At 37.0% G+C, this 19,738-nt stretch overlaps 1 protein-coding gene across 9 annotated transcripts in view; it reads right to left on the reverse strand.

Annotated features, from left to right (window-relative positions):
- PARD3B (par-3 family cell polarity regulator beta) overlaps positions 1–19,738 on the reverse strand; it is a 531,684-nt gene that overhangs the window by 214,055 nt on the left and 297,891 nt on the right. For all 9 annotated transcript variants that reach the window (XM_064434188.1, XM_064434182.1, XM_064434186.1 and 6 more), the window contains 3 exons: positions 15,839–15,930; positions 5,759–5,845; positions 2,126–2,251 (listed from right to left, as the gene is read on the reverse strand). In XM_064434188.1, the coding sequence (XP_064290258.1) occupies positions 2,126–2,251; positions 5,759–5,845; positions 15,839–15,930 (305 nt within the window). The remainder of the gene's footprint in view (positions 1–2,125; positions 2,252–5,758; positions 5,846–15,838; positions 15,931–19,738) is intronic.

Here is a 19,738-nt window from a genome sequence, read left to right on the forward strand (position 1 = left end):
ATAAAGGATGTAAAATGTTAACTGTATTTCTTTCACACCCCATCTTCATCCTTGTAAGTAGTCACTTGGTCATATGTTACAAAGTAATTTAATAACTCAGTTTCAAAAGGTTAATATTTAAAATATATGCAAAAGAAAACATAAGATCTCCTTCAAACAAAAATTAGTGGAAATCACTCAAGACATCCTATGGGAAAGTCTAAATGCAGTCTTCAGGGGCAAAATAACTGGCTGCACTTCAAAGGGAAAAAATAATGAATGGAGAAATTTATATTTCTTGAGACGCCAAGTGCATACTTTAAAGAAGTAAGGGAGTCAGTTAAAAGAGGTGCTAGAAACTCTGCAGCACAACAGAATGTAATTGAATAGATTAGCAGCAAATGAAAAAGTAGACCAACAGTCCCAATATATAGCTATTATAAACATGGGAATACAGAAAGTAGGCTGCTGCTGCTACAGCTGCAGAACAAGCAATTGTCAGGAGCAATACTAGAAAGTCTCTGCTGAAATTAGAAAGAGACAGCATGTAAGAGTCTAAGTGTTAAAACAGTTTTTACAAGGGTTATGAAGAAATGTCAATTTAAAACTAGCCAACAGATTTTCCTCTCTAAGGAGAATCTGATTGTTATTTCTGGGTCAACAGTCATTGGAACCATACTTTGTTGTATTTTTTACAATTAGTGGATTTCTGTAACTTGGACTTCTGTCAGGTTAGTGCAGTTATGTCATGCAAAATAAAAACTAAAAGGCGTGCTCACAGAGATTAGTTTCAACCTGGAGTCTTTCTTTAGCCATTCTTCACAGCAAGGGAAGAGACACGATGTAGAAAGGTATTTTGGAAAATAATTCAGAGAACTAGAAAGTTTCCTGAAGTATTTCTAACTGCCCCAAAATCTAGTAATCTTACAGAAAAACATGCAGAGTCCTCCACAAACACCTCATGTGCTGAAAGCCTCTGGAGATCTAGTTCCACTCAGAAGAAAATACAGACAACACATTGTAAAGAAAGGATTACATAGGATTTTGAAAAGAGAGGTTTTGATTCAAGCAAAACCTTATTTGCAAAATTTCATTACGAAACTGCACAGTGGGGCAATGAGTGTTTTAATAAGATACCAAGAATTATGTTCTGCTAAAATTGATATCTTATTTAGGAATGTGCATGGATGGAAGAGAATGGCCCATACAGAGCCATTCTGTAAAAGCAAAGTGCTTTTACCACTAAATATACAGAAAGCTGTAACTGAAATGCTATCAGAAGGAAAAAAAGCAGTCTCAGAAACAAGAATAGCTATCCTGCAGAAGTACACTGGTTTTATGAAAAAACCTATTTTGCAAATATTTATTCCTAACTGTGAAATCAACGTATTTGATTTTAGTCTAGAAGCCTTGAACATTTGGCTTACTGTTTAGAAAGTTAAGCCTCGACTCCCTTGACATCTCAATAGGTTTTTGTTATATTATAAACAATCACTCAGTTGTCTAAACATATGGATTGAGAGCAAAAACAAATTATTATTTAATTACTACAGCAAATATCTGTGAAATTTGAGAGGCTACTCTTTTGTGCAACAATGCCACACTAATCCATAGATGATCAAAACAACCTGTTAGTTAAAAAATATTTGAGATAGATAATAAATGTCAACAGACTTTTAATAAAAGTCATAAGAAGTGAGACTTTCCATTTAGCTCAAGTAATCATAGTCTGACAGTAAAAGTATATTTTTTGTAAAAATTATTGCTCAAAAACCTGCAGCACAATAAAAAAAAACTTATTTCATTTGCAAAAGAATATTAAACACCATGCTGTGATGTTGACTCATTCTGAAGGTCTTATGAAAAAAAGAATTACAAAGAGAATATGGTAAAAGTAATTGAAGAACTAGAAAGGGAAGATAGCAACTACAAAACTTAATGCTATTAAGTCAGCACAGTAAGTTCACTAAAATTCCTCAAATTTCACCTTATTTGGAAGTTTCAGAAAGAAAATTATGACATTTCTGTCACATATCAATTTTATAGGCATTTGTTCTGAAATAAGTATTAATCCCTTTACAAATCACTTAAACACAGCACTGTATAAAATCCTGACTCGTTAAAAGTATTATAAACCAGCACTTACTGTGCAAAGGTTTTATCTGTAAGGTCCACATGGTTTATCTTCACAATGCATTCATTTTCATGGAAAAGACCATCACGCCTAGATCTGCTGTTTTCCTCAATACCACGGATGAAGAGCCCCAGCATCCTAAAAAGCAAAACATAGGTGCAAACTGTCCTTATTGTGCTGATATGAATTTAGAGAACTAAAAAAAGATATTAATCTCCACTGTGTATGAAATGATAGACTGCCCCTCTATCTATGAAGTGCTTAACCTAGAGGAAGGTTTCAGCTGATGTATTAACAAAAAAGGGGGGATTCCAAAAAATACCATGAAAAATTGCTGTACACTAATGCTTTATTACTTGCAAGGACTTGGGGAGCATTAAGTCCTATAGGCCATACTTGGAGAAACAAGAGGAAAACACCTAGATCCCTCTCCAGTTAAAAATATCAGTATAGCTTACGGAATATTTTTCTGCCAGTGCTCCAAATAAAAGTACAAACAGATTAAAAGTCATTTTCTACCTTGACTACAACAAAATAAACAGGAGTTAGAATGAGACCAAAAAATAACTGACATTTCTACTTCTGAAAACATCTATGAAATTTTCAGCTGCCAGAGCCCCTTGCTTTGATACAAGACAGCAATACTACTCATTCATGGCAGGAGAGCAGCAGCTCCACTGCTCTCTGTAACACCCAAGCTCTCTGTTAACAAGTGCAAATGAAAATGGAGGTGCAGCACAGAATAATGCAATAAGTGAGCCAGTGTGGGTGGTGCAAAATTTCAGTGTTGATAACTCTGCTGGGAGTGCTAGGCTAATCCTGACCTACCTGGAACACCGCTGTGTTGCAAACTGTAATTCAACATAGCTATATCCAATGATAACACTATAGTGTCCAAAAAATCCTAACAACTGTGAGTTTATGAAGAACTTCTATAATCAATCTTTGTCCACTAAATTTCCATACCACCTCAGCATCAAAGATGGTCATCAAGGATGACCTTTAAAGACCATTTTCTATTGGTTATACTCCATAAAATATTAATGTGCAATTTTCAATGTGCCAGCACTCCAATCACAAAGCTGCAGTCCTATATTTTTGTCTCAGATTCATGACTGCCCCTCATATCTAAGTCTATTCAACAGATTCACAGTATGCCATTAACTAATTCAAGTGACACTATACTCACTGAGCATGTGATTTTAGATTTACTGTCTAAGAACAATAAAAAATTTGTACTTTTGTCCTATCAATTACTAAGTGAAAAACTGGTTCCTACTGAATATTAGTTCTGTAAAGTATTTAACAGAAAAAAGTGATTTAATAACACACATTCTCCTGTAACAAGTGTTACCCTTCCCAAAGGATTAAAAAGGGTAATGATTGTAAGGGGCCACAGTCCTTTTGATGACATCCAACTAGTGGCAATCAAAAACCTTAACCATAAGAACTAACTAAATACAACTATGCCAAAATGCAAACCAGTAAAAGTACAGACAAAAACAAAATTACATATTAAGCTGGTTGCTCACTAATCCTGTGTGCTTGGATACTGCATTCATATATGCAATAGGATTGCCTACTTGTCAGAAACTTGTGTGTGCTGTACATCCCGCGTGCCTTAAGTTACATAGACTGAGGCAGCTTGAATTCATTCCTCCATTACTTTCTTCCACAGCCTAAATTTTAGCATTTTAATGCACTATTAAATTTTAATTTCCTGTTTTTAATGATATTTAAGTGCAAAAGAAAGGGGAGAAAATATTTCTATTACTTTTGTAGTTCCTGTATAAACTAAGACTTTTTAAATTAATATGATGTTTTAATGACCTGTAGAAAAACTTTGGCCTGCAGCAGCACCACACTAAAGCCAGCATTACCTTATTGGAAGATAACTTTACAATTGAAATACCAGACCCAGTAAGTGAGGGCCAGCATGTCCTCATAAATTCTATCATGTCACCAAAAGAAATACAAGATGCTCTTCTGTACTTTCTCATGTTATGATGAGTTATGATTTATACTCTCATCTCAGGCTAGATGAAAAATGAGGGTCAAGCCATTTAAGTCAGTCCAGTGCTTTAACAAAGGTATTAGTACAGTTCTGCCAAGAACCATCTTAAAATGTAAAGACAACTACCTAAACCAGTAGCTCATCTGTCAAAGACATCCTCTACTCCAGCAGATCTCCAAAAGCATTTCTAAGTAAGGACATATTAACATGAGTACAATATAGACCAAGAACACTTCTTCCTGCAGGTCTTTAAAAGCTGCTCTCAACACAGTGATACTTGAGTACAAAGCTGCATTTTGGTCACAATAACTGATTTTAATAGCTTGCAATTTCATCAAAATTGTTTTACTGTTTTATCTTGAAATACGGTGTATGCACTACAACCTTTATGGCATGCCTATATCAAAGAGCTCCAGTCTGCATTTCAGAATGGGTAACAAACACATGTGGCTTTCTCAAGACAAACAGGCAGCCCACAAAGCCAAGGACACAACTTGGATCTCTGACAGTTGCCATTGAAGACCAACTTTCTTCTTGAGACAGTGATGCCATTTTTACAGGCAGCAGATGGACATCCATTTTCCCTTTTGGTAAATAAAACAATCTGAATTAATTTGGGTCCACTTACAAATTCATATCTTGCCAAGAAAACAGACCTTTACAAGGTAATTCAATCCTTCACATTCTCTGTCCTACATGAAAGATGACAAGTAAATAAACATTTAAGAATTAGACAATTTTTTACTTTTGCAATAATTGGCTTTGTGTAACAGGCAGCCATTTTACTATAAAGCAGTGTCATTTATGGCTCTGGCAATTTCCCATCTCTTATTCACGGCTGCCAGTGTCAAATTAACTCTCTGGCTAAGCCTCTGTATGTCAAATTTCAACCTAGATTTTTTTTTTAACACATCCTAGTTACATAGCTTGGAAAACAGCTATAATGAAAATGCTGACGCAGTCTTAACTACAGCACATCAATATGAGCACGCTGCTATAATAGGCTTTTGTGATCTCGATGGACTTTGTTAAATCATTTATAATTAAAGTAATTGTATTGTGACAAAGAAAGGTTCATGGTATAGAGCACATTTTGTAAATGCTATGCAATCAAATCTGAAAGATGGCTTGAAAAGTATGAGGAGGCAAGCAGTTTCTTTGACTCTTCTTGTCTGGTATGTCACTAAGGAAGAGCCTATGCAGAGATATTGAATTAGGAAAAACCAAACAACAAACAAAAACAAACAAGCCCCAACAGCACAAGAACACCAGCCCAATACCACACAAAACTACTGACTCCAGTTTACCATTCAGAGGATAAAACCAGAGACAATTAAAAGGGCATATATGAACAAAGATGCTAGCACTGACTGAAAGAAACTGGACATGGCACTTCATGCCATGGTGTAGTTGACAAGATGGAGATCAGTCAAAGGTTGGACTCAAGTATCTTTGATGTCTTTTCCAACCTAAATGATTCTATGGTTGCCTTATACAGAACTTGGACTAGTAAATATTTTGGTAATGGAAGAATGTCGTAGACCAATTTTTGTTTTCCTTTAGGTAAATAGTAGGCATTTTAAGATAAGCACAACTCAAATCCTTCCTGAGCAATGCAGAAAATATCTTACCTTCCACTCAAGGATGAAAAAAAGGGCACTACATGTATTCCCAAGGGTCCACCTTCTCCAGAAATCTCCACTGTTTTTGTCATTTCACTAAAAAAGAGCACATGGAAACAAATCTCATATTCTCCATATTGAAAACAAATTCCTGATTGATCAGATAGCAGAAAGGATGGAAAAAATATGACTCAGTGCTCACTAATACATGAAAATAAAATGAAAAGTAAAACAGCCATGAAATTCTTTAATTGTTTTAGATCAGCATTTGTGCTTTTTAAAAGGGAAAGAAATCAAATACTAGACATTTTCCTAAGTTCACCTTCAAGTAAATTAATTAGAATATCAAAGAATAAGCTTTTAAATGAGGAGAGACATAATCTTAAAAAATAAGCAGGGGGGAAGGTTATTTTACATGTTCTTAATTTAAGCTCCAAGTGAGTTGCTTCAATTTTCCTACGTGGCCACATTATACACACAAAGATCACAAAGAAAGGACATGGAGAATTTCAAGTCAAATCATATTTAAATACACCGATTTCTTCCCTCAGTTGCAAACAACCTCTCTGATTAACAAAGAACAAAACAAATTGTGATCAGTAGTGCAACTCAGCTCATTTTATCAAGAAGTTTCCTTCCTCTAACACTGTTATTAAAAACCTCTGTATTATCTCTGACAGACTTATGCTGTTTCATGGCATGTACTGTTTCACTTCCTATTGACTATTTTACACTGTCAGCCTTACAGTGACCTTAACTCTATTTTGGGTGACCATGACTTGAAAAGGAAGGTACTTGAACTGGCTAGAACCTTAAAAAATTAGCAATGTCTGTATTTCAGCAGACCTTCTTCCTTCATTCCACAGTAGTGTCCATCTTCCAAAATACTCCGTCCCCTCCCATAGTACTGAACACCACAGCACCCAGGATGAGTGTCCAGCAGCCAGCTCCTGGGCACACCCATTCAGAACACCCCGGCTGTGAGCTGTGTGTGCCTGCCAATCCCACCGTGTGCACAGAACACGTGAAACTGAACCAAATGGCCACTTCAGATACTGCCCAGAGTTAAAGACTCAGTCTAACTGATCAAGGGCAGACTGCTAGAGAGAAAGAGACTTCTGATCTTTCCCTGTGCACCAGATCTAGAGAGCACATGTTTGCTATATAAGATGGCCAAGCTGACCCTTTACTACCACCCTGCCCTCCTCACCTCAGACGATTTTTCCCTAGTACCACAACTTCTTCTGGCACCAGCTGACTGATCTTGCTGACCCATGGTCTTATGATCATTTGATTTGATGCAAGAATCAGTAAAAATGCACTGAAACCCATCAGGAGTCTGCAATTGCCCTTGAAGTGGCAGCACAGTTCCAGCACATTAGGTACAACATGAACCCATGTGGCACAGCTAAGCTCTCTCACAAGGAGCACAATTACTGCAAATGACCTTAGACAAAATCTGGCATTGCTTCCTAATAACACAGGAATAATTTTTTGTTGTTATGAATCTTTATCCAGTTGTACAATGATTAATGAGAAGCGATTTGCCCTAAACACAATAACTCTTAGCTTGATTGCCTAAATATAGAATAAGACTGGAAAATAAGTTAATACATTTTAATTTTTTTTAATTAGGGAACAGAGTGACAGAGTGAGTTTTGGGGAGCTTTTTTTTTTTGTAAACTGTTCTTCCAAAAATACTGGCACTGTAATGAATTTATGTTCCCTAGATATGAAATGGAAAGACCCTGAGTAACAAGCCACCACTGTCCCAATGTAACAGATTTACATGTTACTGTATTTATAAATCAGACACTATCAACAGGCATTTGTGGATTTTTCTTTCCTGCATTCACCCACTTAATTAATTGAATGGGGAAATCCTGACAAAATCTTCCTGTAAGATTTTTAAAATACATTTTTTTTCTGGTGAACCTGGTTAGAAAAGCTAATCAGTGTGGTTACCAAAAACCTCAACAATGCATGCATAGGAAATTAACTCCTCTTTCAGTTCCATCTTTTACTTCCTCCAATTCTCTTAACACACAAAGAAAGATAATTAAAGGGCTACTTTTATTGTCTTTTGAACTTCTACAAAATCAAAACGCATAAGTAAATTAAGCAGCCAAGCCCTTTAGATTCAGAAAATAATCAGAAGTAGTGAATGGGCTTTCATTTGTACAGAATTTAAGTAAGTTACAGCTGTCCCCAAATAACCCTGTGTGCTCTAGGGAGGAGTTGTTTTCCTCAGCAACTGTAAGAAAGAGCAGGAATTTTTTTGAAAGGTATCACGACAGACAGGTGAGCTGTCATATTAAATCAATGCACTTACAGTTATAAGTAGGCCGAAAGCCAAAGAAAACATACAAACTTATTTTTAAACTGAACATGAAATCTACACACTAAGAAAAATAGGCTTTTTTGTGAAAACAATAGCCCACATGCACATTCTATATTACTCTAAAAGATTTTGTTACATCCTAAAACATGTTCTAGAGCACTAAATGTTCAGAATAAGAACACACTCTGTATACATGTATTAAGAACTTTGAAATTATAATTTTAATTAAAAAGCCATTACTGTAATAGACTTCTTCTCAAACAAATGGGACTCTTAGTAACATCTGAGAAGAAAACAGCCCTTCACACCAACTTTCATGGACTTTTGAGGACAGGTTATTTTTATATTATACCTATGAAAGCATGACAGTTAAAAAATTTTAAAACCAGAACATCCGGTATTTGATTTGTGTTTTTTTTTTTATGTGTTTAAGAACCTCAAAGATTAACGATTCAGACACATTTGGTATCAGTCACTTGCTCTGTCCCTCTTCAGGCAGGTTTAATCTGCCCACAAGGACAACTGAACTCAGCACTGTACTATTTCATGCTGGCTTACAGTTTATACTGTACTGGAGAAAGTATTCAGGAACAGGGCATGGCTGAGTGAGATGTGAGATTCTAAATGAGCTCTAAGAATACTAATTACTAAACTCCAAAGGCACATGGGACACACAGGTGCTAGGACTTCAGTTTGACAGAGCTAGGTTAAAAATTTAAAGAAAGAAGTAGGAGAAAGCAGAATTACTGTCTCACAGGTTGATAGCTGTGACAACAAAGAATGCAATTTACAGATTTTTTGCAATATTCAACACATTTTAAAAACAAACACCTAAATAGAAAAAAAAAAATTCAAGAAGTTAGTAACCTACTTATGACCCACTGGCCTTTGAAATCTCCCCTAGAGATTTCAAATGCCTTTTGCAGTAAAGGAAAACACAAGTCTGGCCCATCAAATCAGTCTAAAAGATCTGGAGTAAAATCCCTAGCTGGGGATGAGAGGCTGGGAGCATCACTGAGCGATGCACAGAGGGTGCCTCAGTAGGCTGAGTATCTCCTGCTTGCTCTTCAAGGAGCAGACAGAACTCCTACCTCAGGAAATCCTGAAGAACACAGTCTCTGGGTAATACATACAGATACATTTTTATAGGAGTCAAAAAGACTGAACTGTAAGAAAGCCTTTATGTCAGCGAAATTTCTCTGAAGTGCAAGGCTCACCCCAACCAGAAACACAGCACTCAGGGCTCTTTCAATACATGCTGGCACCTCCCTTCCCCTTGCTGCACTGAAGGTACCTCAGGTCTCACTCAGGGGAGAACACCTGCCCAGCATGACCTGATCCAAGGTGCTATACTATTGATTTTTAACCTGAAGAGGCTGTCATCATTTACTATTTAAATTCTTCTTTGTTTGATATTATTGATTTCTGACAGATTCTTTACTGTCTATCACATTTGTCAACAAGGCTTGCCATGCATATTATTAAAAATGCTGATAAGTACTGTTCAGCAAAGAGATAGAGAAAGGGTACACATGAGTAGTGAGCATGCACAGCATTGGCGACATGTAAAGCAAAATTTAAATGGAGTGCTGCACATTTAGTGGTCATATTAAGTTGTGAATCTATCTGATCCTCAGATTTGCAGTATCCTGGCTGTGGAATACTATAGCTCCCTCTCCTGAAACCTGTATTAAGAATTAGCAGTTTGTGAGTTACACATCAGGAAAAGATCTATTAAGCTGGAAGCTTCTCTACAGACAACCCAAGAATACTGAAGAACCCATCCCAACACTGAGCACACAAATGTCTAAAAGGGAACCCTCTCCAGAAAGAAATGTTACGCATTGCTGCAGCAAGACTGAGTTCACTGAGGTGCTTTGACCTTCCCCAGCTACAAATGCTTGGTAGAATTGCTCTTGGAGAATGCAGCAGGCACAGCCTAAAGCAGATTAATTGTTTTGCAACACAGTGAAGACAGTACTCAGAAACGCTGCTTCTGCATGGGTTACTGGGCAAAACTTGTCATCATGCGTATGTCACAAGGACCTACTGCTTGAGTAAACACAAAGTGTTTACCATTCCAGTGGCATTTTCCTTTACAATTTTAGTCATATTCAACACTTTCTCCAGCTTTTTTAAGAAAAGGTACAGATTAGTAAGATGCCATAGCTGAAAAAAATCTTTTAGTGCAGAATGTCAATGTTTCCCTTGCAAACAGAAAAGCACAGCTGGTATTCTGAACATGCTATGCGGTGTTTTTATTGACCACAGCCAAGTAAAAGGCAAATTAAATGTCAGATGTAGATGTAAGGAGCTCACAGATGCAGTTATTAAGCTGTATCTCCTTGCTTATTCTTCACTTGCACCTCCAGTTCCATGCCTCTTCCTCTAACGCTGCCATTCCAGAAGAGAGAGCATTCATCAAAAAAAGGTGTTGACGTTTGGTAGAGAGCAAAGGCCTACAGGGCATGTCAAATTCCTATAGGCCATTTTAAAGAGGAAGCATGCACACATGTATCCACATAAAGAGGCTGATGACTCTGCCATGTACTTGTTTCACATACTTATCCAATACAGGTACTGGTGATAATAAAGTATTGGTCCCCAATCATCCAGAGAAGGATTCCAGAGTAGTCAGCTAAACTAAACCTGTCATACTTCCCACGCACCTCCTACCTCTTTTCCACATATTTCCTTCCTTGTTTTCAACTAGGTGCTCAAACCTTTTATTAAAATGTCTTGAAAGTCCTGAAGGAGGAGGTGGAACACAAGATGTTATGCAGTGTGATGAAAATCAGAACAATATCTAAATAGGGCTAGAAAGCACGCTACAAGGAGAAGAAAAAGCAACTCTGTTTGCAGGCAAGGGTAAGTTTTCCAGGTACAGTTAAGGAAACAGGTCACTCTTTTATAAGAGACAGGAATAGAGCAGCTGCTCCATTCTACATAACACTAAACAAACTATCCACAAAGTTCAAATATTTACTGTGAAATAATGTCACAATCTTCCAGTTTCAGGTTTGAAGAGGAAACAAATGATCTTCTCTTAACAGAAATGCATTAATCTAGTTATTCCAGACTTTTTTTTCCCCACTAAAATTAGTTAGTTCTCACAAGATTAATTCTGAAGTTTTAGAGATAAATCAGATGGCCTGCAAGCACTGGAGCTTTGTGTCTTTTTTTCTTTAAATCAAATGGTTCCAATTCTCTTTTGTTAGACTAATGAAAGACACAGTAGGTTAAAAATACGAAAACACAGGGAAGGAAAAAATGCTTCAGCTACACTTTAATTATGTATCTACAGTGCTTAAACCAAGGAACTGACCCTGACCTCTGCTAAAAAGAAGTGGGAAGACAGCAAAAGCGAACATAATGAAAACACATAATGAATTATCTATGCATAAATTACCCTTTGCATTCCAACTAATCCACTGCTATTAAGCTGAACATCCACTTCCAAGCAGATTCATGTTTACTGTTCCTTAACACAGTAATTTTTACTGAGAAAAGCAAGCTTTTCAAAACCAGTATTCCCATGTACAGTGTGCTAAGGAATTCAGTGCTTAAAGATGTGACAAGTATCTACCTGATCACCTATAGAATATCAAGACCCTGCTCTTACTATGAAAATCTTTCAGCCCTAGTATAGAACATGAAAAAAGGCACAGAGAAATACAAAATTTTGTACACTGAGGACACTAGCTTGGCTTCCTTTACCCTGAAGACAATCTTTATTTGCAAATCAACAACAAAAAAAGCCACCTTCAGAATTTACAAGAGGATTGTCATTATTTATTCTATTAAAAAACATTCCAATGACCCAATGTTTTAAGTCTCTCCTATAGTAAAGTTCAACTCTCAAAATGTCAAATCAAAATTTTCAGACTCCCAAGGGATACAGTCCTGAAAAGTTTCCCAGTACTGCTGCAGTGAAATGTTTTAAGAGAATCCAGACAAACAGACTTCCCATTAACTTCTAAGAGGAGCCAAAACCCCTCCATACTGACACTCATTTACTCCATGTGCAACTGATTTCCCCTACTTAAACCAGCAAACTGACTTTCTTCAAATCAAACAGCTTTACTGCTTGAGTGAGGAATGTAAAACAATCCAAGTCTGGATCTTAAAAGTTCAACTGACTAGGCTTCTCAGTCATGGAATATTAATCATGGTACTCTTTCTCTGCTTCCCTCTGAAATACCCGTTATTGGCTGGAGTTAGAAAGGGACTCTGACCTCAGACAGGTTGGTGTTCTGATGAGAAGGCTCAGATCATTTTCTCAGGTGATGAGCTGCTATTTTGCTCAAGCATTATAGGCCTTAAAGCTGACCAAACCCAGTGAAAGGAAGGAAAGCAGGGAAAGCAGCAGAGCCAGTAGTAGTTTTCTTTCTTCCTTTCTCCACAGCATGGAGTAACTCATAATTATGCTGAAATACTACCTTTATTAACATCGCTTGATGTGGCTTACATAAATGAAGGGTTAATGACCTGCTGGTCCCTCATGGTCCTAACGACTTTAAAATACAACAAGAAAAATACCTGAACAAATCAGAGTTTCAAGTAACACTTTCTTTCAGAGAGGATATTAATTAGATATTAAGATGCTTTTTTACTGCTTGTGAAAAATATAGGCTTATTATTTAGTATCATTTTATTAATAAAACCTTTCTTACTTACATTCAATCAAACAAAGATAATTGAGACAGACAGATGGTCTCTAGTGACTCATTATTTCCCTTTATAAACCTTCTACTCCTAATGAAAACACTTTTGGAAAAACAGTTTAAAAAACTTGACTCACAAGAAAAGCCAAACAAAAATGAAATAATTGCTATAAATTTTAAATTCTTTGACTTTTGAAATTCCTGTGAATTTCACAGAGCTACGAACTAACTTTGCTTTATAAAATACTGCATTCAGAACTTCTCTCATGTTCACTGAAGGAAGTGGAATATTTTACAAATACTCCAATATAATTCATAATTTTGATGAAAAATTCCTCATAGTACCCATCTAAATTCTTGCAGGTAAAACAGTCTTTTTAGAAACCTCGTCGGGACACAGGAACCACAAACAAGGCAGATTTTGGTAAAATTATTCTACTGTGACTACGAAAAACTGCTCCTTTCTCTCCATTTTGTTTTGATTTTTATTTGCTTGGTTGGCTTTTGTCAATATTTTTCAGACAATGCAATCTCAATCAAGATTAAGACAATTTATCCCAAAAAAAGAAAAAAACCAAACAACTACTAAATCATTTTTACCAATGCAAAAAGATTCTTGGGAATACCCTGTTCTGGCCAGCTTTCCCTCTTCTCCCTATCTGTTCAACACTTGATTGATATTCCGGAACCAACCAAGTGGGTCCCATTCTATACTCTTATCACTTTTCCTTCCATGTTCCTATGTAAAGACAGTTTGCAGTATTCAGCATAAATTGTAAGAGATCTACAAAAACCTAAGCTTATTATTGCCTGGTTTGTGACAGAGAAGATCTGGCCACTTCAGGAAACTGAATATCTCTGAAAAATGTCACAAGGGCTTATGTCATTGTCAATGTTTCCAAAAGCCACAGAATTATGAAGCAAACAAATATCACAACCTTTTTCTGAAGAATCCCAAATGCAAGCAACGAATTGTTTAACTCGATAAGCAATAATATGCTCTCACAAAATTCCTAAGTGGACTTAGATAGTCTAAAACACCCAAGTAAAGGCATAAGGAAAACAGTAAATATGAACAGAGTGTGCACAGAGCTTGATTAATCCCCATTACAAATTAACGGATCAAGAGACAAATGAGTGCATATATTTGGTGATGCATAATAATTACCTTAGGTGAAACAAGCTGTAGAAGTCTTTAGCAACATTCCACGAACAGAAAATATGCATTAGTGACTGAACTAAGTTCTATACCTGCATGATGAACACTAATCAGCAGGCATGTGACTTAGAGGCCCAGCAGGTGTAGGGAAAGCTGGAAAAGCACTCCAGTTCCTTTTCATTATGAGACCATTCTAAAAATGTGTATCAGTATTGGCAGGCAGGAGAAGGAATTACAAAATGGCAAAGGAACTGGATGACATGGAGGCCTTCAAGAGGGAGCAAAAAACCCAGAGAGATTGAGTTGAAAAACACAACTGTACCAAAATTGCCCATGAAACTACTGAAATTATGAGTCAAAGAACAAGAAAAACTGAGAAATTCGTTCCCTTAAAAGGAAAAGACAAATTTTCATTTGCCTTGAAATGCTGTGAAAGGGAAGGTGATCCTTCTCCACAAATCCTGGCTTGGGCCAGACCACCAGCAATGTTCAAGTCCCTTCTCTTGTAAACTTCCCCACAGGTATGGGGTACATATTCATGCCTCTTTCACAGACCCCATGTAGGTAAAATGGGAATATTAAGACTTGTTTTTTAATCAGATGTTCGCAAAGAAAAATGCTCTAAGATTAAGGCATGCAGATACTGTTTATTTCATGAGTTTTATCTTATACTGTTTTGACAAACAACTATAAGCTGGAGAATTATAGGAAATTACTATCTGCCATCATTAAAATTGAAAGAGATTAATTTTTCACATTTTAGCTGTCATGTAGAGGTTTGTCATGTAACACTTCTTAATTTAATTATACCATGTGCTATATATATATATCTCAAGAGTTCTGTACTAAACATGAAATAATGGACAAAGTACTGAATTCCTCTACCTACTCAGAAAGGTGACTTCAGCACAACCTGAATCACCAGTCAAAATGGAAATTTCAGCATATGATGAGATAGAAAACCAGCTGCATGAAAACACTCCAACACCACCAAGAATCTGACCAACTTACTCTCTGAAACTATGGCATCCGGCTTGATGTTTTGGTGTGACAAATGCTATCTACAAAACCATTATTTTTTCAATTTCATTTCAGCCATTTAGAATTTTCCCTTTGATTTCAGGAGCAATAAATATTGCTACTCATCACTGAACCTCTTGAGAACACCTAATTTCCTCTCCTCTTGTTTCAGCTATGCAGCTCTTAAGTTTTATTCCACTGATTTCCAATGGAGATTACATATTTACTTAAGTGCTGTTCAAAATTTAGACTTGTTAAAATAAAAGTTATTTCCTAAAATGTCAATGGGACCATGACCACATTCAGATACAACAGCACAGGCCATCTCTAGTTTGTTATAACCGAAGAGAAGAAAAGGATTTATTCCACTTTGTTTCTTTAGTGAAGAAATGCACAGGGAAATATTGCAAATATTAGCAATGGTTTACACTGTATATAAGCACAGGTAGAAAATCTACTACAGGATACAGCAAAGTAATAACCTTACGACTCAATACTGGAGCTGACACTTAAAGGAGATAATTTAGGATTATACGGTTCAGTTAAGTAGTTATTTATTGAGATATATTATATGATGTATGAATATCCTCTTTCTTAAGACATGAAACACTTGCAGGACTGAATAGAAACCAAAACCCAGATTTCCCCCTTACCCTTGTACTACAAACAGCACAAAAAATCATTCATATTAATCAACTAGGGTAAGTGATTGTCATGCTCAAATACATGCTCCGGTATGTGAATCAAATGCAATTTTAGGGTGGGAAAGGCAGGAGGAGAAAGAGATCATGGTGATGAGAAGCACAATGCAGAACCAGCAGTGCAGCTGGAATGAGAAGTCAGTCTTGTATTGCATAAATTGACAAACTACACTTGAGCCAGCATCAAATGGAAGATGTTCCTACCTGCTAGGGAGCCGGGCCCTCTGAGCCAACAGGACTTCTGTGGGTCCAGTGAGGTTCATGTCCCCATCCTGAAAGGATGCCTGGGAAGCACCCTGTTGAGAGATGTCAAAGTGCATATTGAAACTATGTACATAATAATGCATATAGAACAATGCTGTGTTTTTATTTTTAAGGCTGTATTTGGAAGACAATGTCAGTCTTAAAATTACATCGTCTCGCTGACAATGAGGACTGAAAGACCCATTCTGCATGGATCACTTGTGACACAGCATTTGGAAAAACAGGAGGGTACCTAAAGTTCCTGCTCCTTGTGCCAGTCCCACCACCCTTCCACTGGAGAAGCTTAATGTTGTACTACTTCATGTTGTAAAGATGTGCTGCTTTACCTTCTTCTCTGCTTATCTAACCTGAATGCCATTCTCTCCCACTCTGAGCCACCTCCTTTCTCCCAAGAGACCACACAGACCTTGAGTAAACCAAACAGCTTTTTTTTGTGCTCTATCCCTTGGCAGCACTTATCTGGCAAAGACGTATTTTCAGAGTAGCTTCCCAGAAAAAGAAATTATGCAGCCATTTGGACAATCAGACACAAAAATACAGTGCACAGAGAGTCCAGACACCAATGGTAAAGCTCTTGAAAACTATTATTTAACTTGCTTTTTGTGATCCTTGCACTCAATGTTTGCATTTTTTTCATACTGGGAGAGGGAAATAGTTACCAATGAGATAAGACCACTGTCAGCAGGTGATGTATTAGCTTTAACATACTGTACTTCATCCCAACCCTTATGGCAATAATGTAAACAGAGCAAAATCCGTAACAAAGACCTTTTTTGGAGAGGTCACTTCTGTCAACTCTGCAACAGGAATAGAGTGGAAGACATAAATCTTCAGCTGTCAACACACTAAGAGAATTCACTCCAGAGCCTGATCTTAACTAGATAAAGGCTAAAGTTAATAATTATTTTTTTGTTGTTCTTGCAGTGGTACAGTTTTCCAGTGTATACACTTGCCATATTAAGTTGTCTCAAGGCAAAAGGTAGCAATGCTATAAATTAATTTCAAAAAACAAAACCAACTTGATAGGTAATTTAATTTTCAATAAAAGTTCTACACCAGTTATTAGAAGTTTCAGCTTCTCTCGAAATATGAGGTTCTAAAGGTTTGGTGCTTCCAGTCCCTCAAAGATTTGTAGAACTTATTTTTAGTTTATAAGTATCAAGAGAGTAGGGGGAAAGTGTGGGCTGCCTTGCACTTCAAAATCATGAGCAGCCTTGCAAGCAAACCCTTGAGATATAAACCAAGCTGGACCCTTTTTGGTCCACATAGTGCTTTTGAACCCATAATACTGGCACTGATGCTGTTTGTGTGTTAATTAGAGTAGAAGCCAATGGACTTGGCTTCAACTGCAACACCAATATAGCTCACTCAAAGTGAACTTCTGTCATTAATAAAGAACCACTTTAAAAAACTGTATATTGAGTATGTGCCATCTCTTCCAATCACATTTCACAGTAGAACCACATGTCAAGGAACAATTCTTGTTATATGAAGGATATTCCATACTAATCTCATAAATCAAGAGTTTGACCTCAAGCAGTGCATTACCAACAGAAATCAGACACACAGCCTTCCTATGTTAAAACTCCATCTTGACAAAAGCTTCAAAAAAAAGGTCTTGGTAGCAGCAGATGTTGGAAGCAGACAAACCCTTTAACAATAATGCTCCCAACAAAGCTAACCTTTGTTAGCCTGACACTGAAAACACTTTTGCTACAAAGGCTCTTCTTTACAAAAAGTTAAATACAGTCATGCCATAAGCAGAGTCAGGGTTGTGATTAACTAGACCCTTTTCTCCCAGACCCTGGCTGGAACACAGTACATGACAGAGAACATGCTACTCATGCCTCAGAACTGTTTTGCCATCTTGCAGTCTACACAAGCGACATAAGTTATGCTACTTCTCTCTTTCTGGGCTTTTGGTTACAGCTGTTCTTGCTGTGGTGAGATTACATCCATGCTTGTCCCTTATCTCCCACTTTGGAAATAGATTTCCCAGCAATGATAAACACAGGAGATCAGGATACAATCTTGTATCTTGTTTCTGTTGACTGATTCAAAGATTTTTTTACCAGAAAGAAAAAAAAAATAATCAACAAGTATAATCCCACCCTTCAATTTGCTGTGTGGCACAGTACAACATTGCTAAGAGCACAGTTACACTTCAAGATAAGGATGAGGTCCTTACAGAAAGATGGCAATGAACAGCTTTCTTTCCTGTTAAATGCCAGACCAGCAGAAAGTATCTTGAAGCTTAATAAGAGGACTGTTATAGATACTAGAAGTATCACACCTTTGGAAGAGGTCTTCAAAAACATGTCTCATATGTTTCAATGCAAGATCATTCCAGTGCCAGAAAATAATGGGGTAACCTTGAGAGGCACCTGAAAGTCATTCACATCCCCATCTTAATCTTTCCACAAGATAAAACTTCTGTGAGGAATTACAGGGTGAAGTTTGGAATCCATAACACAGCTTGCATTTTTTTGTTTATTTATGGGGGGTTTTTTGGTTGGTGTGTTTGTTTGTTTATTGTGGTGTGGGGGTTTTGTTTGTTCAAATGAAAAGGTAAAAGCTTCTAAAGAAGAGTTATCTTCTCCTAACTGGAGAGAAGTATGCTGAAGGATTTCAGAAAAAGCTCAGTGTCAGAGGCCCCATCCTGCACACCACTGCCTGTTTAGATTTGCAGGAGTATAGTGCTCCCACGTATCACAGATTATCACATGCTCAAGTCAATAAACACAAAGCCAGATATATTTGAAGGCTTAACTGATCAAGGAAACATGAATCATAACACTGACATTCTAAGTGAGCTCTCTGAGAATGACATTAGAGCTCCAGTCACGTAACAATCACTATAAATGGACAAATTCCTTTCATACTTGAGCATTACATTAGAAGCACAGTAAATTTAAACAGATCATCTCCTGACAAACAAGCAGAATAATAGCAAACCAACAATGCACAATTAAAGACACTGTCAAAAGACAATGATCCAATACACACAAAAATGCTCAATCTCTTGTTCAGTTTTTAAAGACTGATTGTCAGTTGCTCAATAGTAGCAGAATTAAGGACTGACTAAAAAACCTTGACTCAAATTCAGCTGACACTGTAACAGATTTACAGTGACAGAACTGCAGTATTCACTTAGGCCATAAGAATAAAATGCAAAATGATGTAGTAAAAACAAAAGCCAAGGAAGCATATGCATCTAAGAACAGTGGAAGTTGTTTAATTTATTTACATAGGGATAATTTGAATTAAGCAATTCTTCTTAGTGCTACTAAAAACATGTTCTTCAAATTAGGGGTAAGTAGAAGAGAGTGATTCTATTAAATCGCCCTCTGCAAACAACTGCAAACCAAATGCTAGGAAGAGTCTTGTATTCATTATGTGACAGCTCTCAAGTTAGGTAAACATATACATGAGGCAGCAGGAGTGACAGAGTACGTACCAATAGTGACATTTTCTACTTTGTGAACATCCACTCTTCTCAATTCAACAGTCAGTATGGGCATATCTCAGCCCCAGCAATAAACACGATGAGTCAGTTAGGGTCTTATTGACCTTTGGGAGTATGACCAAGTTATGGTTGTTTTCTTTAATTTTTGAAAAGGCTTGTTTCATAAAACCCACAAAATACTGGCGGGAAAAAGCAATAGTGGCACTTTTGGACATAGGCATGCAAGTATCCTTTTTTTTTTTTTTTTTACTAGAAAAAGAGACAGAGAGACAGAATTGACTGAAAATGGTCAAACCAGTCATTAAAAAGATGCAGTCCTGAGCAGCCAACGCAACAGCGGCTGCCCCAACATCCAGGCTGCCCACCAGTCCCAC

The sequence above is a fragment of the Passer domesticus genome, chromosome 10 (assembly GCF_036417665.1).
Source record: "Passer domesticus isolate bPasDom1 chromosome 10, bPasDom1.hap1, whole genome shotgun sequence".
Classification (NCBI taxonomy): domain Eukaryota; kingdom Metazoa; phylum Chordata; class Aves; order Passeriformes; family Passeridae; genus Passer; species Passer domesticus.